The sequence below is a fragment of the Astatotilapia calliptera genome, chromosome 23 (assembly GCF_900246225.1).
Source record: "Astatotilapia calliptera chromosome 23, fAstCal1.2, whole genome shotgun sequence".
In the NCBI taxonomy this organism is placed as follows: domain Eukaryota; kingdom Metazoa; phylum Chordata; class Actinopteri; order Cichliformes; family Cichlidae; genus Astatotilapia; species Astatotilapia calliptera.
Genome location: NC_039323.1, coordinates 13,488,248 through 13,515,399, shown reverse-complemented (window position 1 = coordinate 13,515,399; position 27,152 = coordinate 13,488,248). Strand labels below are relative to the sequence as shown.

At 40.5% G+C, this 27,152-nt stretch overlaps 2 protein-coding genes across 9 annotated transcripts in view; both read left to right on the top strand.

The window, feature by feature from the left end:
* farp2 (FERM, RhoGEF and pleckstrin domain protein 2) overlaps positions 1 to 10,932 on the top strand; it is a 30,381-nt gene extending 19,449 nt beyond the window's left edge. Inside the window, exons 14-28 of one of the 4 annotated variants that reach the window (XM_026158127.1) lie at positions 1,671 to 1,807; positions 2,092 to 2,181; positions 3,205 to 3,338; positions 3,518 to 3,599; positions 3,690 to 3,927; positions 4,548 to 4,678; positions 4,774 to 4,842; positions 4,934 to 5,023; positions 5,223 to 5,243; positions 6,128 to 6,210; positions 6,832 to 6,950; positions 7,141 to 7,304; positions 9,055 to 9,162; positions 9,245 to 9,396; positions 9,480 to 10,932. In XM_026158127.1, the coding sequence (XP_026013912.1) occupies positions 1,671 to 1,807; positions 2,092 to 2,181; positions 3,205 to 3,338; positions 3,518 to 3,599; positions 3,690 to 3,927; positions 4,548 to 4,678; positions 4,774 to 4,842; positions 4,934 to 5,023; positions 5,223 to 5,243; positions 6,128 to 6,210; positions 6,832 to 6,950; positions 7,141 to 7,304; positions 9,055 to 9,162; positions 9,245 to 9,396; positions 9,480 to 9,573 (1,712 nt within the window). In that variant the 3' untranslated portion in view covers positions 9,574 to 10,932. Of the gene's footprint in view, positions 1 to 1,670; positions 1,856 to 2,091; positions 2,182 to 3,204; positions 3,339 to 3,517; positions 3,600 to 3,689; positions 3,928 to 4,547; positions 4,679 to 4,773; positions 4,843 to 4,933; positions 5,024 to 5,222; positions 5,244 to 6,127; positions 6,211 to 6,831; positions 6,951 to 7,140; positions 7,305 to 7,739; positions 7,880 to 9,054; positions 9,163 to 9,244; positions 9,397 to 9,479 lie in introns of all 4 variants that reach the window. The other 3 variants (XM_026158126.1, XM_026158124.1, XM_026158125.1) reach the window with 3 other exon arrangements.
* Positions 10,933 to 14,687: 3,755 nt separating this feature from the next.
* boka (BCL2 family apoptosis regulator BOK a) lies at positions 14,688 to 26,655 on the top strand. 5 transcript variants are annotated; one of them, XM_026159740.1, is made up of 5 exons: positions 14,688 to 14,878; positions 15,108 to 15,440; positions 17,990 to 18,118; positions 19,983 to 20,146; positions 24,704 to 26,655. In XM_026159740.1, exons 2-5 carry the CDS (start codon positions 15,227 to 15,229, stop codon positions 24,827 to 24,829), a joined length of 633 nt encoding a protein of 210 aa, XP_026015525.1. In that variant the 5' UTR covers positions 14,688 to 14,878; positions 15,108 to 15,226; the 3' UTR covers positions 24,830 to 26,655. The 5 variants fall into 5 exon arrangements, with proteins under 5 accessions (XP_026015525.1, XP_026015520.1, XP_026015524.1 ...); XM_026159735.1 differs by having other exon boundaries at positions 15,105 to 15,440; XM_026159739.1 differs by having other exon boundaries at positions 14,688 to 14,942.
* Positions 26,656 to 27,152: the final 497 nt, after the last annotated feature.

The window sequence follows — 27,152 nt, the reverse complement described above, 5'->3', positions numbered from 1 at the left end:
AAGGATGGGCAAAACACACCCAAAGTGTTTCTGCAGACTCTGCAGTCACGGGTGTGGACGGGTGTTTCTGTGTCACCATGGAGTAATCGTATTTTGCTTCAGAGTTTTCTGATCTGGAGGATTTGTCTTGATGGCTCTTTATTTTTATTTTTTTCTACCATGTGATTCTTCCCACTTAACTAAAGTTTTCATTAACGACTAGCTGACAATTATAACCAGCTAACCTGCACTTAGACACAAAGTAATCACACCTTAATCCTGAACATGTATATTTTTACTAATCATAAACAGCCTGTACTTAATGTTTTGTATGTTTTTACTTTAAAGAATAAAGTAATCACTTTTGGGTACCATGAATGTCAGACTTAAAATTCTTTAAAGTTGCAGATTAAACTCAAAGGAGTAGTAATGGTGGAACACAAACCCTTTTGGTGTTGGATATTAGCTTAATGGTCAAGAACGTGGAGGATGAAGTTTACGTATGTTGCATATAATATATCTGCTGCTGTATCCTGACGGTGTTTTAGTTGCAGGAACAACTACAAATCAGTTTTTTATTGCGCACAAATCTGTCATTCAGCCAAAATGTTTGCATTGACTCATTAATATCCTACACTGACACCACTCCCTGGTGTGTTCAGAGTGTATCGCATGACACTCCAGGGATCCTGCTAACGTTATTAGAGGAAGAATTCGATATACAGCAGTTTTCCGTCATATTTGAGGCAACAGACGCACATGCTGTTGGGGGTTGGGTCGGACTTGTACACAAGATTCCTCAACCTAATTCCAGCTGTGTGTGTGTGTGCTCGCGCTCTCTGTTTGGACGGGCCTTGTGCCAAGTCATTCCACAGCAAACCCCCCATCCTCCCGCTGTGGAGCCCGACGTCCGCTCCCTCTCCTCCCCTCGTGTCAGTCCCTGTGGTGGGGGCACTTCAAATAAACTATAAACAACTGTTTGCCCTCCAGACAGGCCGCATTCCTGATAACTCTTTGCATGAGCAATTATTTCCGGGTCGAGTAGTGAGTCGTGGAGCGGTCTTTTTTTTTCTTTTTTTTTTTTTCTTTCTCCTCCCAGCCTCCTCCCCCCCCCCCCCCCCCCTCCCTCTCTAATAGAAGTGGAAGAACAGCTGTGGTGACCCATGACTCTGTTAAGATAATGACCTGGCGTTTCATCTTCTTGTTTTGTCTCCTGATTTTCTGTGCAGAACAAAAGCAGCAGAGCCGGTTCTCTGCCGTGAATCGAGCCTGTGTAGCTTACTGTTTGTCTTCCTCGTAGAGGGCGTTTGAAACCAGGGCAGGGGGGGGGAAATGTGGGAACTATTACTTGCCTTTGTTGCCTTCCCTTTATTTGTGGCTTGTGTGTGATGAACTTGGATTTGTTAGAATCTGTGGCTTTGTTTTTTCTTTAATAGGAAATGAGATAATTTAGGGGTGGAAAAAATGGTTTGGATGAAGATCAATTTTAATAGTTGCGTACGGTTTCTGAAGGAGGTCAACTACACGCAGAGGTCTTGGTTGTCTTAAGCTCTGCCCTGAAAAGCTCATGTTTAATCTGTATAATTAGTTTTTTAACCCGTCTTTGTTTTTATCCTTTTACTGAAATCTGACACAATATAAGGTGATATAAAGATAAGCATTTTATAATTTTAATTTTCCCTCTTCCACAGATTCAGTGGTGGACAGCCCTCAGCTCTCCCCCGTCGCCTCTAAAGGTCCCCTCTGCCTGTCGCCCTCCTTCCAGATGTCGAACCTCAGCCTGCCGGGCCAGACCCCGTCGCCCCTGCAAAGCCCCATCCTGAGCGAGGTGGGCAGCAATGCCAGGCTAGAGGAGGAGGAGGAAGGCAGGAGGAAGGTACACCTCTTACATGCCAATCCTTCCAACAACCTGCCTCACAACCCTAAAGCACAGAGTACACACTGACTCACTCACTCAGTCCCTCTAATTAACAATGGGATGGGAGGTTTTTTTTGGGGGGGTGTTCTGTTTGTTTTGTTTGTTTTTTTCAGTGGAGGGAAAGTTAGTTTTGCTTAAAAGTTTTGAGTTTTCTTTTTGACAGCACGAGTGTTAACTGATGTCTCTCACCGCAGCGATATCCCACCGATAAGGCCTATTTCATTGCCAAAGAGATTCTGACCACAGAGCGAACATACCTGAAGGACCTCGAGGTCATCACTGTGGTAAGTTTTTCTTTTGAAACTTTAAGGACATTTGGACAAAATCAATAAAAAATATATAAACAAAAGCTGTAGGAGCAAAAATGGGTGATCAATCTGAAATTGTGCAGTTCTGCTGTGTCATGCATGTATGAACTTCTATTAACATGATATCATTTTGCATAATACATGCACATGCAGTGTTTCCATGTGTAAAATTGAGTTTAACTCAGTGTGTTGCATATTGATGATGCTAATTGTTTTGGATGTTTTTCTTGGGGTTCTTATATTACTGGGTAATTCAACCTTCAGTCCTTAAGATGCGAAACTGGCATCAAACCCTATAATTTATATTTTCTGAAGTCCAATAAAGAAATAAAAGGCCTTCTATTTTAAATGCCATACCATTGTTTGTAGAATAGTTTTGGCTAATCTTACGAACACACTCTTTCCCATTTCTCCTTAATGTATAGTGAGTCAGCGTCAGGTGCTTTCATAGGTTGAATGTCAAGTTTTGGAATAAAATCCTCATGCTTTTAATTCTGTACCAATATATGACGAGAGAGAGACGGACACTGGCATCAGAATGAAATCTCAGAAAGCCAGATGTGTTGTAACACTGCTCCCCTTAAAGGCATTTATGCTTGTAGTCGACATGTACTTTTTCTAGCATAGTGTGAATTAGCATGGCCTTTGTTCAGGGCTCTGGTGGCGTGAGCAGTGCTTTGGATTGATGGTTAATGAAGCTGTGATGAAACTTTGCACATGCAAACTTAGCAAATTTTACTAAACTTGAATTTTTTGCAATCAGGTTTCACTGGGGATTCAACACATGCAGTGTATTTTCATGGTTACTGAGACATAAAGTTTATCCTCCTTCAGAATTGCTGCCTAAATAACTACATAGAGACGAGATTTGCTTTTGGGAAGGACGCTGTGAAGAAGAGTTGGGACACTTTTCTTCAGCATCAGCAAGCGTTAAACCAGACTTGCCGTTTTCATTCACACCCATGTACTAACGGGACTTTTGCGTTTGGCTATTCCCAGTGGTTCCGTAGTGCTGTGATCAAAGAAAACGCCATGCCCGAAGGCCTGATGACCCTCCTGTTCTCCAACATCGACCCCATCTACGAGTTCCACCGAGGTTTCCTGAAGGAATTGGACCAGAGACTGGCTCTCTGGTAGGTGCTTCTGGTTGTGGGTGTTCACTGTACCTTGGAAGTTGGATTTTGTAACTGGGGAGTGACGTCATTGCAATTTAAAAAGTTCTGTGTTTGAGAGTGAGAGAAACACCACTTCATCAGGCAGGAGCTTCACTAATAAGAAACTCCGTACATGTTTTTGTTTGTTTTTTCCTAAGGGAGGGGCGTTCAAATGCTCATGTCAAAGGAGACTACCAGAGGATTGGCGACGTGATGCTGAAGAACATGTGTGCCCTTAAGGTAGGACAACTTCAGTTAGTTTAACATGTTTATTTATTCTTTCACAATTGGCTGACAAACAGAGTGACCAGAGTCTCGTTTGGTCTCCAGGAATTCACCAGTTATCTACAGAAACACGATGAAGTGTTAACAGAGCTGGAGAAGGCCTCCAAGAGGCTGAAGAAGCTGGAGACGGTCTACAAAGAGTTTGAATTGCAGAAGGTCTGCTACCTGCCCCTCAACACATTCCTGCTCAAGCCCATCCAGCGACTCATGCACTACAAGCTAATCCTGGAGAGACTGTGCAAGCATTATTCCCCTGCCCACCGCGATTATGACGACTGCAAGGGTGAGTTTTCTAAAGCTTCTTTTACGTCATGACGGTGATGATAATACCCCACCATCTCACAGCATCAGTCCTTTGTAACATTCGAATGCATCAACTAGTAGTAAGCAAGGGAACTGCAAATGGTAGCATGCAGCAAGAGCACATTGTCCCTCTGGTGAAGACCACTTACTTTCACCCAATAAAGTATTCACAAGTTTATTCACTGCATATGCATTATATAATATGTAGTACATTTGTATAATATGAATTATGAAAATGTACAGTTTATAAGGTGGGGAAAGCTGCAGTCAGCTGACACTAAAGACGCTTGGATGAGTGACAAACGTTTCTCCCACTGAAAACGCTACGACTAACGCTATTAATCTGGAAATGCTTCCGTATATTTACTATCTTTGAGTGTTATCACAAGCAGGTTTGTAGTGAAATAGTCTAGTTTTATTCATTCTTTGAGACAAGATTAATACATCATATATTAATGTGTAAGAGAAATATTAAAACTTTCAAAGGAAACTGTATTCATGTGGAAAATCATTTCCACTTTACTTGGTCGTCACTGTAGCAGGAATGTGATAAGTCTGCCATGTATCATCTTCTGGTTATTCATTTGTCTTCCCATACAGAGGCTCTGAAGGAAGTGGCGGAGATAGCCACTCAGCTTCAAAGCAGTCTTATCCGGCTGGAGAATTTCCAGAAGCTCACAGAGCTGCAGAGAGACCTGATCGGCATCGAGAACTTGACTGCACCAGGCAGGGTGGGTGCAGTGGCACAGAGCGAAGTGCAGGAAATGAGTGCATACAATCTAACAAGGTTGTCTTTTTTTTTTTTTTTTTTTTTTTTTTTTTACAGGAGTTCATTCGAGAGGGGTGCTTGTACAAGCTCACCAAAAAGGGGCTACAGCAGAGGATGTTTTTCCTGGTTAGTTAAAAACAAAATCTACTTCCACTTAACGTCTAAAGCTTCTAATCATTGTTAGCACTTTTTAATCTGTGCCTTCATGTCTTTTCAGTTCTCTGACATGCTCCTTTACACAAGCAAAGGTGTTACAGCAACCAATCAGTTCAAAGTCCATGGACAGCTGCCCCTTCATGGCATGATAGTGAGTCTGCAGTCTCTTCTCTTAACCTCTGCCATCCTGTTTTAACCATTAAAGCTCCCAATAAGACTCTGTAGTTAGGTTTACACAAAAGCTAACATCTCATAATCAGGTACTCCAATTCTTCTGACACACAAAGTGTTGAGAAGGGAGGGTGAGGGTCTCCTAACTTTACATGTCTCTGCTTTGCTTCTGGCTGCAGCTCATAGTGTTGGATGCACCGGTAAGTCCTCTGAGCTCTGCCAGCTTGGATGCCCAAACCGACCCTTCTTTCCTCCCATGCCCATGTAGAAAAAGCAAAAAGCTCATCTCAAGACAATAGACTCCATATAAAAAGAAATGGAAATAGCCTCAGCTTTTGAAACATGAAGCAAATGTTTAAAGCCTAAACTTGCATTCTTTCTAATGGCCAGCAGGGGGCAGTGATTCTGATTCCAAAAAGAAGTAATGCTGCATAGAAATCTGAGAAAATGAGCCTGCTTCTCACTCCTGTGTACCTAATACACATGTTTACTAAATTATCAGCTATTTTACTTGAACTGAGACTTGAAGAATAATTCAGTGTGACGACTTTGTGATGGAGAAGTTTCTGCTGGTTTCTCAGTCAGATCCACCCCTCCATCATCTGTACAGGTTCAAAACACTGAGGTGGTGACTGCCAAAATGATCACAAATCAATGGGTGATGTCTTAATGGCTACATCCTTTTTTTTTTTTTTTTTTTTTTTAATTAAATATACAGTGTTTACTCAAGACACACAGACATGTCGGCCTCTGCCTGTCATAACTACTCATAATTCTATACAAATAAATACAAGGGTGAACTATCAGCAGGGCACGGTGATGTGTGTTTTGACTTACACATGGATATCATTAGGATATGAAAGATAAGATGACCACACCACAGTTTACCTCCAGACACATAGATGCTTCAGTAGAGGCTCTTTCCCAGGTCTCGCTGTGACTCCAGACGTTTTACATTTGTTCTCCCTTTCTGCTCCTGATCTGAAACCATTCATGGTGAAGAACATTATTTGGATTTCACCCGTTTCCTCCATCTAGCTTGCATTTTTGCTTTCTTTTAATAGTTTCCTTTTTCTGCTTATAGGTAGAAGAAAGTGAAAATGAATGGTCGGTGCCTCACTGCTTCACCATTTACTCTGCTCAGAGGACCATTGTGGTGGCTGCCAGGTAAGACTAGGAAGGGGAGAAGTTGGAGTAGTGGCATGTGACTGTGCATGCAGTGAACAGCACATTTGTGTGTATCATGTACTTCCAGTCCCATGTAATTATTACCATCACAAATAAACATCAAATAAATGAAAGTAAATCTAATGCAGATCCAAACAGGTGTTCTAAGTGAACCTTCAGCAAACACCAGGTGCCTGAATCCAGTCAAATACTGCTCCTTTTATTGGCACGAGTGATAAATATGTGTGTTCACTGTAATATAAACATCATTACCTGAGCCATCCACTGTAAACTTCCATCAGTATAAGAGTCATGTTTCTGGTTTGCCTTGACCTGCCCTTGTTAGTATAGTAGTCTGAATACTTGGTGGGTTTTTCCTCAAAGTAAAGTGGCTTATGTTATTTTTGGCCTGTCAGACTTCATTGGCCACATCACCACATTCTTACATCTCTAAAGTTCTTATGGTCTTGATTTAAAATCTCTACAAATTCAGGCCAAAAGCACAGAAACGAAGAACCCTGTTATAATAAACTGGAAGTATCCCAATAATGTGTTACATCATCCTCAGTTCTCTCTAAAAAAGTGTCCGCAACGCCGTAATTTGTCTGTTTGTGATTTCAGCTCTAAAGTGGAGATGGGAAAGTGGATTGAGGATCTGAACTTGGCTATCGACATGGCCAAGAAGTCTCAAGAGAAATCCAGCATCTTTCTTGACGCTGGACTCAGCGATCGCTCCAACCGTAAGTTTTCTTTTAAACTCGATACCTACACAGCCTTGAGTGTAAATGTGTGTTTTTGTGGCTATTTTGAGTTTTTTCTCAGCTTAGTGAGCAGAAAATCCCGTTTGGACACAAACACCCCAAACGTACTGTTAATCCCTCCCCCTCCTCTCCTCTACACAACTTCCTGTCCTCCATCCTCCCCCCTTAGGGTCGTCCGACGAGGTTTCTCTGGAGCAGGAGTCTGAGGATGACATGAATTCCTCCCGCACTTCACTGGACAAGCAGACGCACCACCGTGCCAACACAACCATGCATGTGTGCTGGCATCGCAACACCAGTGTGTCTATGTCTGACCACAGCCTGGCTGTGGAGGTACTCCTCCCCTGCCCCAAATTACATGCAAACACTGCCATTTACATACACCAGCATGCACACGACACACACCAACAGCACGTACATCAAACCTCCCATCTTCATACCAGCATCAGTGGAGTGAGCGGAAATGGCTTTGCATTCTGTTTTCTTCTGAACCCTTTAACGCCTTTTTAAATGCTCATTTTTTCCACCTTTTTCCATTTTAAGTTCTTTAAGGCTCTAACAGTCAATTTCTCCTTGATAGATCATCTTCTGTTCTTTATGTGCATGCAAGAACCTTCCTCTGACACTGGCTTTTCACCCCACAGACCTGAAGGATTTCCTAACATGCTCTTCTTTCCACTTCTCAGAGCTAACATGCTAACACTTTTTTCTGCACCCTCTTGTTCCTTTTTTCCCCGCCTCTCTCTCTCTCTCTTCAACCTCCTCCAGTCTTCGGTTCTCCGGCTATCTCACCAGAACTTCCTCCTCGCTATCTCCTCGGTCAGGGCCAAAGACCAAATACCATCACACATGTTTGCTGGTACCGAAACCAGAACCTCTCTCTCACTGATTACCTCCGCATGAACCAGGTACTCGATCCACTGACCCGAAAGAGAATACTGAGCTACACAGTGACCGTGTTCCCTCCCTAAAGTCATAAAGAGTTAGAATTGATGAAGAGTGATGTTGGAATTCCAAGAAATACAAACATCTTATTTGTCAATTTATTGCTAGAATTGCTACTTTGTGTCCCAGGAGATGCATTCAAAACAAATTAAAGTCTCCATTTCAGTTTGGATCTTCCTACCAAAACAAATAATGTTAAATAGAAGAATTATTAGAAGTAAAGCACGCAAAAATGAAGGCAACACGAGCATTTAGATAATGAAGAACGGAAAATGCATATATTTTAAATACCAGATTGAGAAGTTGGAAGCAGAGCGAAGGAGCCAGGCTACCTCAGGCTGTGGAGCTTGAGACTCTTTATTCAAGGGTTGTGTTTGAGCCTCACATTGGGTAATGAAATTTTAAGCACTTTGGTCAGGAAAACTAGAAAAGTGTTTTAGCATTTTAAAAATGCCAGATATTTATTTCAGTCTCCAAGTGTCAGAAAGAAAAACAGCTCCACGGCTAATCTCCCTGTTGGGTAGACTCCTTAGTGTACTGAATAGAATTATATAAAAATTTAACAGAAGCATGAAAGCAAAAATGGTTTGTTTTTTAAGGTTTGGGTTTTGTAAATCAAAATCTGAATCAGAGTTTAAGCAAGAACTGATATGCTCATGCTTGTATCTCTCCTCGGTTGGACTAAGATGGTGGCGGTTTCAAATTTTTAGATGCAAATCAGAGCTGAGGGCTGTGTGTTGGCAAGCCAGAGTTTACTGTGCCAGGAAGGTCTCTCTTTACCTGGTTAAATCACCATGGTAATGGTGAACAAACTGAATAGTCTTCTTGGCAGCTAACGCAGACGCACATTAGCAAAAACAGCCGAGTTACAACCACTTGTTGATGAAACGCAGGGTTAGTGAGGCCGTGTATCACATGGACGTGCATGAGCAAAACAAAACTACTGTTATAATTACTACAGATCAAACTCCACCTTCAGAGCGCCAGCATGCATTAACTCTTTCACCTTAGAATTAACACACAAACATGCATTATCTACAGATCACATGAATGAAACTTTAAACTCCAGCATTAAATCCATTTAATTTTAGCAATCATCAGTGTCTAACCTTGTTCCTTTCTCCTCTTTCCTCTGTAGAACCAGCTCTCGGGTTACCTCCTGAGGAAGTTCAAGAACAGTAACGGTTGGCAGAAACTCTGGGTCGTTTTCACCAACTTCTGCTTGTTCTTCTATAAGACACATCAGGTCAGCCCTCATAGATCTGTGACAAAGATCGAGCCCACGTAAAAGCACGTCACTGAGGTGTCTGTCGATGTCTCGTTTGCAGGACGACTTCCCGCTGGCTAGCCTTCCACTGCTCGGCTACACGGTCAGCACGCCCGAGGAATCGGACAGCATTCACAAGGAGTACGTCTTCAAACTTCAGTTCAAGTCTCACGTATACTTTTTCAGAGCAGAGAGCGAGTACACCTTTGAAAGGTAAGTTGATTCAGGTCAGTTGATTCCTCCAACCGTGCAGTTCTTCATCCATCAGATTACAGTAGCATGTCTGCTCTTCACAGATGGATGGAGGTGATCAAAAGTGCAGCCAGCACTGCAGGCAGGATGAGCCTCCTCATACCTAAAGGAGGTCCCATGGAGATCAACGGAAACTGAAATGAGCGTCGTGTATCTGGAGGCTGGGCCTCTGGGGCATCAGAGACTTGTCGGTGTCATTTCTATGTGAAATAGACATTTAAACATTAACAAATGAAAGATACTGCCAGTTTCAAGTGTTAACATTTTTCTTCTTGATTCTAATGGTCTCTGCATTTTGCTTGATTAATGATGTAAATGGTAACATTTGTCCCACTATACAGGATATAATGAAAGGGAGAGGTGTACATTATGAGCTTTTTTTTTTTTTCCTGCATATGTTGTGCTCTTGTTTCTTTGATCGCATAGACTGATGGGAGATGCTGTTTTTATGGGACCAACACAAAGGGCTTAAATTCAGGTTTTCTGAAGGACTGAAGCTTTACTGGGTACAGTACTGTACCGGGACTGACTGGGATACAGATGAAATACAGTATGTGGGGAATGAAGGTACTGCAAATTGTATGTGCTCTCTAAACTGTACTTTGAAAGCGCTGAGGGCATTAGTGAGGAAGAGGTGAACGGGAAGGTAATGAGATGCTGAAGCAAGTGGGAGACTCGATGATTTGGGAAGTTTTAGGGAATTCACGCTGCTGCGAGGAAGCGGATTTGTTGTGGGCAGTATTTTTCTATACTCTGAGGCCAGACCTGATTGCTTTATTTGCTCTGAGTGGGAGAATGCAATCAGTGTTTGAAACTTTTAAAAGGGAGCTGTTGTGTTTTATGCGCCTGGTTAGTTAGGCAGCGTTAAGGTCAGTCTGGTGCTACGTTTCTCTCTTTTAATATCTCATGTTTCCTGTTTTTATGACCCATAGGGATTTACTACTTGAGGACATGCTGCGCAACAATTTTTTTTTTTCTAGTGTTTACTTTGTGAAATTTGCAGATTTTCCTTCTAAAAGCTAAAGAGAACATATTTTTAAGTAATTGTTTGAGGATGACTTGCCACATGTCAGACTTTTACACGAACGGGAGCTGCACAGATAGTAGTGTAGTGTTTTACATGAATCCATGGTATTATTTGGTTTATATATTTTTAAGAAGACTGGAATCTTGTCGCTCTGTGTGTGATGTGTTTATTTTTTTTATTTTTTTGTGTGTGTGTGTGTTTGTGGTGAAGCCAAGCGTGCAGTCCTACTTGCACCTCCCTCCCCCTCCCCGCCTCTGGAGCTTAAAGAGAAAGTGATGATGGAGGTAATCTCCGAACCATCAGGCATTCTGTGCGAGTAAGAGGCAGACTCTGCTGCACACTTAACATCCAGTATGTTATTCCTATTTATTGTGTAGGATGTCGTCAGGGCCAGGCTCCTGAATACACTCATGTAGTCTTCATGTTATTCCATTTAAAAACCTAACAAATAAAGCATAATTTGAATCAGACTTCTTGTGGCTTTGTGCTTACATTGGTGCCCGTTTACTACTTTACGTTTAAGACGTCAGTTAGATGTTTTTGGTTCAGTGGACCTAAACTTATTTACTGTCATGTGTATATTGCTTCAATGGTGAATGCTCAACTTAAAAATACCTGAATGATTTTTCTTTTTTAATCTTTATTTAACCAGGAAGTCTTAATCTCTTTTGCAAGCGGTCTTGCTGTCAAGATAAGCAGCATGGACCAAAGTACACATTGCATTTTCAAAGCAACTGAATTTACTTTTTCTGAAAATGTTAATTTCTTTGAAGTTCACATCACTGCAATAAACAGCCACCTGAGCTTCATATTCATATGGCTGAGAAATCCTGTGTAAGTATGAGAGCATGCACAATCTGTACAGATGTCTCAAACCAAGGTGGAGCTTTGGCTCTACATTTTAAAAAAACAAAGTCACCATTCTGCTGTTAAAACCCTCTTTCAAAAACCAGCCGTTAAGAAGGAAGAAAGGCTTTAAAGAAGGAAGAAGATGGCCGCAATTATTTATTTTAGATGCAGGACGAACTCCGGGGCTGCCCCAAGGCTGAATACAAGATAAATTTGAATTATTTTTAACACTGCATCATGCAAATCTACTGCAATACCCCCAAGAAATTAGCATAATAGTTCCCCTTTGTGATAATCTCTAGACAAGTTGCACAAAATCTTCACTTCCTATAAAAGTCAGCCCGTCTTTATGCAACACTAACATATGACCAGACTAGCTTTTGAAAGCATTGAAAGAAATTCTTCATTTATCTCTGAAATTACTTTATTAAATAGAGTGGAACTTATCTAATAATGGTTTTCTTGTAGGGTCTAAGTACATTTTAATATCTCAGATCTGTTGCTTTACATAATGAACATTAGATAAAACCTTAAGGTCACATATGACTACTCGTAAAAATTGAATATAAAAACATTAGGAGGCATTTAACTGTACATAAAACCTGACAAAAAGCATCTAAAGTGTTGGGATGAGAAGAGACTGAAACGTCCAGAAATGAGTAGAGGTTTCACTTGCATGTTGCCTAGTTAAGTGCACATTATCCACAAGTAACCAAACAGAAAAATGTGTCAAGTTTCACTGAGTAATTTCAAAATACAGGTATCATTTATAGAACTGACATAATTTATATGTACAAAACAAAATGTTTTGGTCTTGATTTGAGACAGTCAGAAAATAAACACACAAAATTAAAACTAGCGTGCCAAACTAGTTCCCCACACGGCATGTATTTTCTCATATTAACTGCTGGATCTTATGCCAGACTTGGCTGAGCGAGACGACTTTGAAACGTGCAGAATTTCATAGTTTGGATTTCAAGGAACGAGCCACATCCCCCATTAATCAAATTAAGCATTTGCTCATGTATAGATAGGATGATGAGGTTAAACAACATATTTAAGAAAATGCTAAAGAGGAATAGTGAGCTGGAACACTAAATAAATGTGTTATTGCATTATTTAAAAAAAAGTGTAGCCTTTACTTTACACCTGACTGTACAGCAGTGTTGACGAGACTGCTGCTCACTTGAGAAATAGCATCAGATCTGCACAGCTTGCATAACCTGAACTACAACGACGGTAAAATGTACACACTTTGTGCTGGACATTTTGAAGATAAGAGAAATCAGCCTTCTCCCTGTTCAGGGTGAGACTCGCAGTTTGGGGAGTTGTGTTTTTTTTTTTTTTTTTTTTTTTTTATGTCTCATGTATTACAGAGGATCTGCAGAAAATAATGCCAGTCAGTCATAAACAAAGCAGGGCATTCCTCAGGCTTGTCCAAACAGCACTGAGCAGTGGGTGTGGTGTCTTCCCCAGAAATGCTGATACTGCTCGTCTGCCAAGCTGATGTGTTCAAACATTTTTCTGCTGGGGAGTGGTGAAGGCGTGTCTCCTTTACTTTTCAGACAACAATGTGCCTCCACTTCAGAAGGGTCTTTGTGGCTGTCAGTAATGATGACTGCAGCTTTTAACAGTTAAACTCTACAGCCCAAAGACTTTAGAATTAGTTCTTGTTTGATTACCTTTGTCGCTAAGTTTTTTTTTCATTTTCTTCACTTCACAAGCTTTATCTGCATTAACACAGAGTTCTAAGATTACAGCTTTTGATTTCTGCCTTGATAAACTGAGTAAAGTGGTGCACCGTGTTGCTTTCTTTATCACAGCTAACTCTTATCTGTGCTGGACGACTGTGTCACAGAGGGTTCCCATAAAAAAGTGACCTCCCTCATTTGAAGTACATTATGAAAAAGGCGGACACCGTGTGACTTTGAGCTTATCTCCTCCTGTGAAATGTACAACAACAGCTGTGAGTCCACCACCACCCAGCCCCTATTTGGTTTAAAGGAATCATTTACTTTTGTAAGAAATGTGTGCCAACCTGTTTTCTTGCTGAGCTGGACAAGACGCTTGACGTGAACCAAGCTTTGTTTGTCGTAGCCAGAAACAAATCAGATTTAGTCCCATTACTGGAAATACTCCAGTCGATGACGATACTGCCTGCCACTTCTGGCTGTGAGATCTCTAGACAAATAACCAAATCAACACTTTGTGCACTCAATTAAAGATTAGAATGACTTTGTAGTATTGTACTGACAATCTGATATATAGTTTTATGTGAAAATGGCTCTAGTGAGTGCTAATGTTATCTTGGACACGGCAAGGCTAGCCCTTTCTCAGACTAAGTCAAACAGGCACAAGTGTTATCAACTTCCAGATAAATATTTAATATCAAATATCAAACTCCTTCAGCCTTCAGTGCAATAAAAGTGTTAAAAGGCCCGAGAAAGAGAGATCCCATTTCTCTCATATTGCCTTCTCTAAACTGGTTTCTTTAAAATCCAGAACTGAATGTCAAGTCTTCTCTTCACATACAAAGTCCTGAATGATCATGTAGCATCATATTATCCCAACATAGATCTTTGCCCTTTGACTGCAGGCTTACTTGTGGCTTGTAGATATTTGTAAAAGTACAATCGGAGGCAGAGCCTTCGGTTTTCAGGCCCCTCTTCACTGGAACAAGCCCCCACTTTGGATTCAGGAGGCAGACACCTACTAGCCTTCAAACGTTCCTTTTTGATGAAGCATAGAGGTAAGTTTGGATCAGGTGACCATAAACCCTGAGTATTTGTGTTCCACTCACCTCTTTTAACTCCTCATGCATTTATATCCCACTGTTGCGTGTCATTAACACGCATGTGTGATGCTGTCTTTAATACGCTGTCAGAAAGTCACGCGATTGAATGGTGGCTATTAAATGGGTTTGGCTTTGTTGTGAAAGAAAAATCGTGTGCAGTAAAAGATTACGTCACATAATACAGCAAAAAAAAAAAATTGAAATACTGCTTTCATCATGTCCATTTTCATTTTCTAATCTGAGACAGAGGGCTTTTTTTTATTAACATTTTACTGTTGAACTGCCTCTAATCTCTTCACAACCTGCTTTCAGTTAATTAAATACCGCTCTCATGTTCCATTATGATCCCACACTTGATTTAACCACGCACGTTTTGTTTTCATTTAAACTACATTAAATGCTTCATTGCTTTCAACAAATCAGAACTACTTAAGTTTAAATTACAATTTGTCTTGTAGACACACCTTAAATAAAAACAGTTGCTGATTAACAGCTGAGACACAACTGGGTCATGTCCTGTATGTGTCTTTTATATGAGGTGGGTCGGGGGCAGAGGGGCGGTGCTTGCGTTGCTACAGCTTATCTCCGCCTTTCACTCCACAATAAGTTCCCTTAGAAGGAAAGCCTGCCTGCAGACTGTAAGTGGAAAGCATTTTTTACACTCAGCGTGGCAGTAACTCATTAAAAGTGAAAACATTTTCTACTCCGCGAGATTAAAATGCAGCACACTTAGGATGTCGGGTTTTTTTTACCTTCTCGACATAGTACTTCGGGTAAGTGCGCTTGGATGATGTTTGATGTCCGCACACCTTTAAGGATTCATACACAACTTTTCAGGTATAGTGCCAAGCTTCTCCTTGAAGTGTCCATCCTGGGTTTTCGACAGACTTTGATTGCGTTTGGATCCTGGAGCTTTATCTAGGCTATCAAAAGATATTCACAAACTAATCCCCGTGTTTGTTCTGCAGGATAATCTCCACAAGTCTTCCTTTCTCTTAGCAGAGAGACTGGGCAGAAGGAGAAGGTTCGAAGAGGGGGCGTCCACTGGGGAGAAGCGGCCGCTGAGCGAGGCGGTGGAGGCGGTGAGGTGAGGAGCGCACTCAGAGGAGGGTGACGGGGGCATGGAGATGTTGCGTCGCTCCTCTGTGTTTGCCTCTGAAGTGTTTGACCGCTCGCCCACCGACAAGGAGCTGGTGTCCCAAGCCAAAGCACTGTGCAGGGAATACATCCACTCCAGGCTGAACCGTGCCGGGATCGGCTGGTCCAAGCCTGAACACGGACTGGCTGCGTCAGGTGGGACACTGGGAGAGATATCTTCGGTCCTGCTGTGGCTGGGTAAGTTTTCGGGAAACGTTCGTGCGTTTTTTGCGCACAATAGTACACTTAATTCAAACAGAGACCCGCGATCACCCTCAAATGTGTGTTTAATATTCAAGAATGTATCGTATTCCTGCTAAATCCTAATATGGTTTCCGGGAGCGCTGAGTTCACCTTTCACGTTTTTGTGCAGCCAAATGCCACAATATTCTATATTCTATTGAATATATCTATATTTTAATCGTTTAAACGGCCAGATTGGGATTTATGATAAAGATATGTCTTTATTTTATATTTATACTTATAAATAAATAAACACGTAAACGACTTTATCGGAGAACACCTTTATTATTTAGAGAATCATGACGTGATCCCCAGGAATCCCCATAATAAAGCTAAGGTTACCGTTTAGTTTGCGTAATATTTTCCTTTCTGGATGCTGGCCCAGTATAAAAACTGGTGTGGTGGATTTTCTTCCTCTGGGAGGATTCACTTTACCATGCGTGCGGAACTTCCCACCTCCAGATAATTCACTGGAAGTTCATGTTGAAACTCGGCTGCTCAGCTTTGAAAATCCTGGAGGGGGTACACTGTTGCTGAATAGTGAAACTGAACAAAACCACTTGTGCCCTTCTAAGACTAGAGTTACAAAACACTTCGACAATAATGAGACTTTTTTCATAAATAGTTCACCTTTTTTGATAGCAGACTAATATCTGGCAAAATAACAGAAAAACTCCAAGCAAGGAGGACCAGTCTAGCCATGTTCTGACCAAACTCACTTAATTCCAGCATCTTAAAAGCTCACTAACTGATATGTCATATCTGGTTTGTTTAATCTCAACAAAAACTATGTTGTGTAAAAACATTTATGTCACGGAGTTTTTTGGGCTGGGTCAGAGACTCCAGGATGTTATTGGTATCTTTGGAAAGTTTAGCTCTTTTCCTCTGCTTTGAGTCTTTCTACAGTGCTCAGTTAATAGTTTCACTAAAGTGTTTACTGTTAAAAGGGTTCCATTAAAATTCAGAGAGATGATAAACCCGTGTTTTATCACCGGGCAGTGTCCCTTTGTTTCTTAGTCAGATCCGGTGCGTGGCTGTCATACCCTGATTTAAAATACAAAGATGGGAGCAGCCAAGAGGTAAAATGAATGTATGTAACAGATAGAAACAGCTTCTGGGTTAGAAAAGTGAGACCAGCACAGAAGTGCTTTAAACCTGATTCTTTTGAACAGTCGTCTGGTTCTATAGAAATCTATGAGAAAATGTCTCCGCTGCTCTCTGCACCTATGACTTCTACAAACACTTTCCTGATGTGTTTATGAATTCAATCCCTAGTTTCAATTCTTACTAAATACAACATGATGCTCATTAGGTAAATTATGATCCACACTGGAGTCCAAAGGGGCAGTAAAGCGTGATATCCTTTAGGGCATGGCTGTGTTGTTATTGTCACTTATAAATGGTGACGGTGAAAATGCTAAAGTTGAGGCTTCACAACTTCACCAAAGAAGTTCTGAAAACTCAAAAACTGACTGACTGGCTTAATAGGGGGTTGCCTGCGAGATAGTCCAAGCTCAGCTCAACGCTGAGTTGTTGCCTGTTAATATAAATTTTATATTAATTGTAAATTTCTTTCAATTTTCCTTATTTCTTTGATAGAAGAGGTTGAGTCTGTAGATTAGATTTTTTTACAGTGTCTTAATTGCAGTAAAATATCTTTCTGTGAGTATTAAGGAATGACATACGGGACACTTTACTGCATGCACCAAGATGGTTTCACACCTCAGGTGAGCAGGCCATTTTCAGTACCAGCCTCCTGACGACCGGTCAAACCAGCTGCTTCTTATAAACACGTGACTTCCTGTTTTGATGTAGCTACACTCCCAATATATTTGTCATCATTATTATTTGAAAACAGTTCCATGGAAGCAGGCCCTGTTGAGAAGTCTTAACCGACCAATTAGCCCGCATTAGCAGAATGTAGGCTAACCAGCAGTTTATTGGTGATATCAAAATCACTGTATGAGTAATTAAAGAACATTATTATTGTTTCCTTTCAATTAGGCCGCATAATTTAAACTAGTTTAGTTTTTTTTTTGGCCAGAAGTAGATTTGCATTCAGTGAGGTCAATTTCAGCCATTTTCAGGAACGACATGATTAAGGAAATGGGTATCTTTACATTGGGTTCAACTTCACAGTGACATTGTCCATGTTTAATATACGGTCTTTGCTCTTTGACCAAGCCAGGGTGTCTAACTGAGCAAAAGTGCTTCCCCAGTAAATCAAAACAATTGACAACATTTTTCCAATTAGATTAAATACAAAGTATTTTGTAAAATGCAAAGTATTTTATTCAGTAATATCTCTCAAAAGTCATATCTTTTATACAGCATTATCTAAGGTGGTCAAAATTGCCTTTACTAGCCATATGACTAGCTACTGGACGAGATAGCTGTGGCTTATAATGTGTAATAGTTACTTTTAAAAGCCACACAGCTTTGTTTTGAGAGTTTTTTTAAAAGTGAGAGCTTTGACTGAGTTTGCTTTCTCTTGTTTTGGACAGGCGATGAGTTGGAGTACCTTCGTCCCAATGTGTACCGTAACGTCGCCCGCCAGCTGAACATCACAGTGGCATCGGAGAGCGTGGTGTCCGACGCCTTCCTGGCTGTCGCTGCAGACATTTTCTCCACAGGTAGGTCAAACTCTGGAAAATCAAGCCATGCAGATCTGCATCACAGGAACTAACGTTGGTGCTTTCTTAACTGGTCTAACCTGTACTAAGTGGACTTCAAAATGAAAAAAGGGAACGTATTTTGGTTATCACTGGGAAGGAGGAAGCCTGAGACAGACAAAATAAAGATGTACTGAAAGTTTAGAGAACTGAGTTACTTTACAAATTACAAATGGCTAAAACGTTTTGTATAAGTGATAATGCCGCCCGTTGTCGTGTAAACACTTCTTATTTAGGCTCACCACAGGATTCTCCATTAGTGAGAGACATTTTTAGGGCTGCCATTATCCCCCTCAAATGAAAGGAGCTGGAGGGAAAACATTCAGTCCATATTAGGTTAACACGATGGTGGAGCGAGTGATTGTTACAGACAGTTTGGACCCCACCCAAGGAGTTCAGACATGAGTCCCAGCTGGGTAATTCTTCAGGGAATTTTTAACAAAGCAGTCTGATGAAAAGGTAAAGAACAGTTGGCTGGAGACGAGAGAAAATCCAGTCAGTCTGGTCCTCAGAGTTACTTAGTAATTCAAACGTAGCGAACTTAAAGATTATCTGCCTTAATTCTCACAGTTCACAACTGATTATGATAACTTACAAAGGGAATTCAATACCACGAGCAAAAAAGGGGGAAAAAAAAAAGGTCTCACGTCTCAGTCTCATGTTGAAAACTTGCGTATCAGTGAATACAGTGTAAACATGGACAAACCGCAGTGCCGACAGAAGGAGAGAACAAAGAGGAAGTCCTGAGCAACAGCAGATTATGACCACAAACTTGTGTAATCTGCACGAGCACAGTTAGAAATGTCATTTGGCTTTCCGCACGACAAAGATAAACTACAGCGGCAATATGTTCAGGCATCGTAACGCAACCCGCGCAACGGTGTAGCTGTAGTCATTTAGTCATGTAGTCGACACACACACAGACTACACTGTTACAATTTCCATTTCCTGTAGTACTAAGTACATATTAATTATATAAAAGTAAACATAGATAATAATATAATAATATATGTTTTACACCCCTTCTGATGTTGTGTGTCTTATTGTAAAAGTAGCCACAAGTGAAAGCCTTATTTAACTCCAGCTGATTTTCTCATTCACAGCACCTAAAACTTACATAGTGTTGTTTTTGTAGCAGCAGGGAGATCATACTCGAGTATGGCTTGAATGTTTTTTTTTTGGTTGACTTCCTATCGAGTACAGCTTAATTTCCACTATATTTTACCTTCATACCTTCATGTCCTTTTCAAACATTTAAAATCTTTCTGAACAGCTCAAAAAAACTACATTCCTGACCTATCAGATGTTGATAGCAGTATGAAATATGCAGAAACTTTAGAGTATCATCCTGCAAGTTTCCAGATTTCCTCTTCAAAGAGATCAGACGACAGTTAGAGGAGATGGATGAAGCCGAGGCTCGGTTTGTATGTGTTGGACATATAAACACGACAAAAATAGTCCGAAGCACTGACTGTAAATGGTGTGGCGGCAGAAAGCTCTACTGAGCGTGCAAGCTTGGTTGGAGAAATGATGTGCACACTAATCTAGCGAGGCATTCTGCCTGCCTGCCGTCCCAGGTCTGGTGTTTGGATTTTCCCCGTTGCAGGCCTCCTGCTGAGATTGGATAATTTGTTCATCCACCTTTAAAGAAAGCTGCTGACAGACACATTTGCTGAATTAAATCCTACTGCAGTTATTCAAGTGGAGAGCAGGGTCTCTCCACTTATGAAATAATGACTTTCAGTATGTGCTCACACATCAGACACCAGGACATTGATGCTTCTATAGGTTTAAGTAAAGATGTGGTTTCTTTTTCTCTCATAAGGTGTGACATGGGGAAAGGTGGTTTCCTTGTACGCTGTAGCGGGAGCCTTGGCGGTGGACTGTGTACGCCATGGTCATCCAGCAATGGTCCATACCATTGTCGACTGCATGGGGGAGTTTGTCCGCAAGAGCCTGACTTCCTGGTTAAAAAAGAGAGGAGGCTGGGTAAGGACGACTTATTATTACTTGTTTGTATGTTTCCGTAAGCGTGTGTTAGTCTGTATAAATGTACGACTATGTGGCAGCTATGAGACAAGTAACTGAAAATGACAGCCGGCATCTGTGGGTTCGGTTAAGTGTCAGTAAGAGCTCATAAAACCAAAGAAGAGAGGAAGCCATCAGCTAGTCTAGTCTGTTAAGTTAATGCAGTTCCCCACAATGACTATAACTTTAACCAACCACAGCCTGCTTACGTGTCGTGGTTTCTCTTTGCTGCTCTTTTCAGTCTTCTTTTTCGCCCGGGCAAAACAGATGACTGCCCCTCCCTGATCCCGATTCTACTGAAGCTCTCTTCCTGATAAAAGGGAGTTCTTCCTTCTTACTGTCACCAGTTGCTTGCTCATTTATAATCATCTGATTGTTGCATTCTTTCTCTGACGTTGTAACGACTTTTTCTTCCAATACCAACCTATGTTACATATTCAGGTATCTGTGTATGTACATTAGGAAACTCTCCCTCCACATATGATGAGAAATATTTTATTCTTTGTAAAAATGTACTGATCTGAGACGGTGAACGTGTAGAAGGGATTTATGGTTGCTGTAAAAATAGTGTGGCGCTCACCTGCCCCTTTTCCCACGCTATGTGTGATTTACTTACATGCAGTCAGAAACTTTGCTTTAGGCTGTTCGAGCAGGGTTGAAATTGAAACTGGAGCTTTGTGTGGACATGTAACTTCAGAGTCCCGCTTTTCAGTTTTGCGCTTTGAGTTGACGTGAGGCGATTTTTCTTTTCTTTTCACACAGCCTTTGTGATACATTCCAGTTCATCACCTGCAGGTCTTTTCTATTTGTCAGACACCGACAAATGTTAATGAACGGTTGCATGTTTTCAGAAGCTTTCTGAAGATTTACCGAGCTCAGGATTTTTACTGACAGCTTGATCTCACATTTTCACTGAGAGCGCACATCCTCCTGTGCTGGGCGTGGTGGTTGTCAATCGCAACGTGTGTGTCTGCGTGTGTGATTCAGCGTACAGGGATTTTTATTTCATTAGATAACAACTTTATTGAAGCAAATAGGGTTTATTTTAAAGAAAGACAGCACATGAACACTTTGAAATCTAAATACTCCCTCTGAAGCAGCATTTTCTTATCATTCAGTCCAAGCTGCTGCTGGTCTCCCTGGCTCATCCTCACTGCTTTGTGTTTTCACTCACAGCTCTTCCTTTTTTGAACTTTTTGGCATCCAGGTCAACTATAGTGGATACATAAGTTCAGTTACTCCTAAGGCCCTAGCAGAGTAATCTCAACTGATCACATTAATTGTGGGCATAAAGCAGTTTTAAATGAAAACATTTTTGTTGGTCAAATAAACTTCAGAATTCCCTTAACCCTTTCACACATAGTGGTCACTACAGTGGACAGCTATTCAAAGGCTATTTTCTTGTATTTGTGTCAGTTTTGATGGTATACGTGCACATAAACCACCACACTGGACACTGATGTGTCATCCCATACCCTGCCACCCACTGGGCGTTTAATGTTACTATAGATGTATGACGTGTTTCATTGTAATTGTTATTTAACCCTGTCATGCATGAATTATGACAACCTCAATCGGGATTTTTCTCTTAAGTTTCTTCTTTTCTTTTCATGCCTAAAGATGAATAAAAATACTTAAGAAAAAAATGCTGATTGAGGTTGTCATAATTCATGCATGAAAATGTTAAAGCTTGCCGAAAGTCTGTCTGACTTTTGATTTGAACCTTTTTTGATTTTAACCTTGATTTTTCTGTGTGTGTGTGTGTGTGTCTTTTGTTTTTTTTCTGTTTTATACGATCTGCTTTGAGCAAATTGCCCCTTGACGAATTTGGCTCAATTGAAGTTAAACCAAAAAGATTGTATTTACTACTTTAAATTAAATTCATTTCAAAAATAACATTTTTATTTTATTTAGCTGTGATGAAGTTCGTCACAACAGCAGCAGAGGCTGGGAGGAAACAAATCAGTGAAGCTAACTATATTTCATTGTTATTAATCCTCTCAGTGCTTGTCGGCCTAATTTAAAAACAGCATGCTCCACCTGTAATTGGTGTGTCATATCGTGTTACAGCCACCCAGATCAGAATCGCAATATCCTTTTGTTTTAAATTAACTAGAATTCTTTGTTTACAAAAAAAGGAAAAACCTGGAACAAATGGTTCACTTAGAAAGGGGATGTTCTTCTGCAGAATTGTGTTTATAGGAATAGCCTATCTGATAAAGTCCTGGACAAACAGTGTGTGAAATGGAACGATGCCTGACAACGTGCCTCTGTCCGCGTTCTGCTCTGCTGGAAAGAGCACATTAATGCCTTTCCAGCAGAGCGAACCACAGGCCCGTGCGCTCTGAAACATGGCACCCGAGCCTGTTTTGTTCAGAGAGAAGTGGAGTGTGACGAAATGGAGAGCGATGCATTGTATAACTGACCTCCTGAGTACAAATGAGCGACCTGTTTTTCACTCTAACCCAGAGACGTCTGCTCTGACAGATGATGTCAGTGTGCGGGGAAAACTTAAATAACGTTGTGTGACTGGGAGAAGCGGCAGGAGCTGAAGGAGGAGAAGTGTTTAGTGTCAGAGCTGACACTAAACTGCACTCTGTGGTATTTCATTGTCTGTAAAAGTCTGAGTAGATGGCCTCGTATTGTAAGCAGTGCTCAGAATTAAGTGTGGGCTCTGGCTTTAAAATGGCATTCTTGTGGGCTAGCTGCATATCTGCAGATTGTCAGATTAGTGGAAAATGAAGGACACATGTTGAAATTGTAAGGTCGTCTTGTGTCTGTTAAACCCTGTGAGAACCAAGTCATCATTCACGAAGAGAAACTCTAACCATCTGTTTTGGAAAACCCCCCAAAAGGACTCTTTGGGGAAAAAAAGTAAAAATAGCTTTTGATGTGTGTCAGTCAGAAGGTTTACTTTCTTCTATTCTATTTATTTTTGTCCCCTGATTACCAAGACTTGGGAGAACAGCTTTCAAAAATAACATACTCTCACAGCCCGGGACAGTGCAACTTAGACTTCAGAGGGTTAAAACAATAGACTGTAAATAAACGATGGACATAGCCATGGTGACATCATGATATGTGAAATTCTGCTTTGAAAGAAAGCTTACCAGCCACTGACAGCTTTGATTTTTTTTGAGCTAGAGGTGTATTGTGCCAGGTTATTGATTAAAGTTAGTTAGCTGATTAGCAATCAACTGAAAAACAAGTCCGCTTTATAGCACTAGAAATGCTGTTTATAGCCTTCTCCAAAACAGTTTGGCCCTCTATGGACAGTGTTTAATTTAAACTCTTAACTTTCCTCTGCCTTATTTCAACTGTCTCATCCTCATGATATTATCCCTCAGTGTGTGAGTGTGTTGTCTCTCCTTTGTGTTTTGTCAGTATGTTGTCTTATGGACTTTGTATTTTTGGGACTGCTTATCAAACTCTCTTAAAGGTGTGTTTTGTGTTTAGCACTCCCTCCCTTAGAGTTGGCTCCTGGGTTCTAAACCTGCATCATATGACAAGTATTTTATTAGTCCATCCATCCATCCATCCGTTCGCTTCCGCTTATCCTTTTCAGGGTCGCGGGGGGCGCTGGAGCCTATCCCAGCTGTCATAGGGCGAAAGGCGGGGTACACCCTGGATTTTATTAGTCTGCTACTTAAAATTAATAAGCAGGTATTTGTGTCTTTGCTTTGCACCCATACAGACAGTGAGGTCAAGTGCACTGCAACTTAAGAAAAGACCAGAAACTACAGCAATGCTGTAAAAGCACACAAAACACAATGAACGTTAAACAAAACATAATAGAAAAAGGGAGTGTTATTGTTTCCCCAGAAACATTTCCATGGTGTTTTGTTAGATTTTGTTGTTTTCTGTTGTATTTCCTTTGTGTTTTGTGTGGTTTTGCAGCATTTTCCTATTTGCTGGTAGTTTTTTGAGTTGCAGTCTGTTTGACCTTTCAGGGCTACCGTACACACAGTATATGGATGCAGCTTGTTAAAAGCTAGCTTTAGCTAATAACTTAGCACTACAGTTTTTTATTCAAATACGGTCTCTTCTAGCTTCAAAATATTTACATGGTGGCTTCAAAATGCCAAAACAAATGGTTGATGTTATGGTTGCTACATTCATTCTTTATATACAGTTTATGACTCACAGAATATGCATCTGGAAGACACAAATATCTACTTGTTAGAGTTAAGTAACACAAAAAATACTTACATTTGACTCACCTAAGCAGTAGCACAAACTTCACAAACAGCTCAAATTGAGACATGTCACATGTTGAGTGGGCCGGATTAGTGATAAAGTGATTATAACCATACAACAGGTGAATTATGTAAAAATAAATAAATCTTTTGTACAGTTGTTATAAAGGGGGGAAATTGGCTCAAACTGTTTTCTGTAGCAGGTGGTGAAGATGTTGATTTCTCCTGAAAAGTTGGATATCTTGGTTGGTTTTTATTTTCAGCCACAAAGGTTGCCACTTGTGTGAAACTTACTTATCTTTATTCCTCTGTTTCCCTGCAGGTGGATGTAACAAAGTGCGTGGTGAGCACTGACCCAAACTTCTGTTCGCACTGGCTGGTGTCTGCTGTCTGTGCCTTTGGACACTACCTGAAGACGGTCGTGCTACACCTCCTCCGCGAGAAGTGAAAGAAAAAGAGACACAGTGGATTGTGAGCACACTGCCCGGCACTGCACACCACCAACACCACTAAAGCACCCACTGCTTTGGAATATGTTTACACTTATTTGCACTGAGCCTCGTTGATGAACACCCACCCATTTCACAGACAGCGAACTTTCCTCGCGTCTTTGGCTTCCCCTTGTCTATTTATTATTAATGGTTATATAATGGCACACATCGGATGCAAACGTATAAAAACTGCATCTGTGAGCAAGTTTAGCTTTTCATTTTTCATCAAACTGCACAGCTTCCAGTCTTGGTGCCTGTTTTGCAGGGATTTGGCTGCTCCTAGTGGTACCAAATGGTAACTACTAGCCCTATACACAGAGAAGTCAACTCAGGATAATCTGCGAGATCCTGTGGCCATTCATGAGAACTTGGTATTAGAGGAAATCTACACTTTTCGCCTGGGCTGTAATAGTTCATGCTAGATAAAGAGAAAATTCAACATATTTTTGACCAACTAAGGACTGTACAAAATTCCTTGATATCGAGGGATCAGAAAAAACATGGTTTGTGTATTTGTTTTTCTTTTGACTTTGCAGTCTGAAATGCTCAGAACAGCACATTCTCTGTTTCAGGCCTTTATTGTTCTTATCATGATTGGCAGCAGCTTTGACATTTTCTCTCCATTCCTACAGTCACTCTTCAACATTGTTCTGAAAGCATTTAAAGTGACAGTTCGTCCCAATGTCAGATTGACAGATTTTCCTCTGGCCCTCTTATGCTGTATGTCAGTCTACATTATTCAGGCGTGAGTTGCTGTTTTTGGAGGTGACAGGTTTATATATGTCTGCTTTCTCTTGAAAATAATAAAAATTAAATGACAACGGCCCTTTGATGCTCAAAGCATTGAAAACTCAGCAGCAATGCCTCTTACGCTAAATCATCAGCCCTGTTTCACCATTTTCTTTTTACTAAATAAAATTTTACCATAGCTAATTCCAGCGATACAGTTAACAAATGTTAACTGTAAAAAAACAAACAAAAAACAGTAACCTTTTAGAAAGAAAGTCAGTCTCTCATCAAACTACTGACAACAAGGTTTGCAGATAGTTTTTATTTATTTTTTAAATGAGTAACCCTGTCATGATTTCTGCAAAACGATGCATGGTGTGCTGTTATCTGTAAAATGGCAAATGTGACCTTGACCTTGATGAAACAAATTTGGATGGAAACCCATTAGGTGATCATTGTGTTTAAGTGTGATTACATTCTGATCAATACTCCAGGAGGAGTAATCCTCACCGTGGCATAAGCTTGTTGGTTCTACAGTTGGATGAAACAGGTGGCATTGATCCAAACTCTAGAAGGATCAATAAGACCATAGACCAGAGGGAATCAATGCAGTTTTGGTTTTGGGGTGAAATGTACCTTTGTTATAAAAAGGGTAGACCATACATTTATTCTACCTGGTGAATCCATAGTAAACATTAAGATTACAAATGTTGAAGCTGAGATTAAGCTTTATCCCAAGTTATTTATGAATACTTTTTTATTAGGATATAAAATTAGAACATTTTAGTTTTTTAATGGGCTTCGATGCTTACACCAAGTCTCTATGTACAGCAGCTTAATTCATCTTCAGTGGTCACTGTGAGGGAGTTTGTTATATTGCTGTACTGAAACTGCAGTGAGTTGCAACATGTTTTTTTCTGAGCACTTTCATTTCGTGAGTAGAATTTATTCCATGAATAATTTCACTGTTTGTATGGCATGTTAAATACATAAATGTTTGTGAATGGTCTTTGACTTTAAATATGCAGACATAAATAAAATATTCTTAAAGCAATCTGTAAAGTCTGGAGCCATTAATGATGATTTTCAGCTGTTTTCCAAAGGATGAGCACTTGTAAACCCTGAATAAATGATTCCTCATTACAAAGTATTAATTAGTGGTCTATGTGCATGAAATGAAAACACCTGTATTTACAGGTGGGTTTTTTTTCAGTGTTTATGTTTCAGTCTTTTTTGTTTCATATCCCAGGACTGATCTCTAGTTGCACATCATTTACTGAATTGTTTTCAAATGTAAACTTACTGTTGTATGTGTAGGCTGCAAAGAAACTGCATAAACACTGAAGGCTATTGTTACCGCTGAACCACATTCAGTGGGTCAAAATAGCATGCATCTTTGCAAGCAGTTATTTGTGTTAAACTGTGAAATATCTCTTATAATAAATAAAGTCTGATTTTGGGGTCTTCATTCACAGGGAAACCTTTCAGAAAATAATTTGGCCTCATTTGACTTGATGTAAGCTGTTTACAGCCCATTTACCTACACTCTTC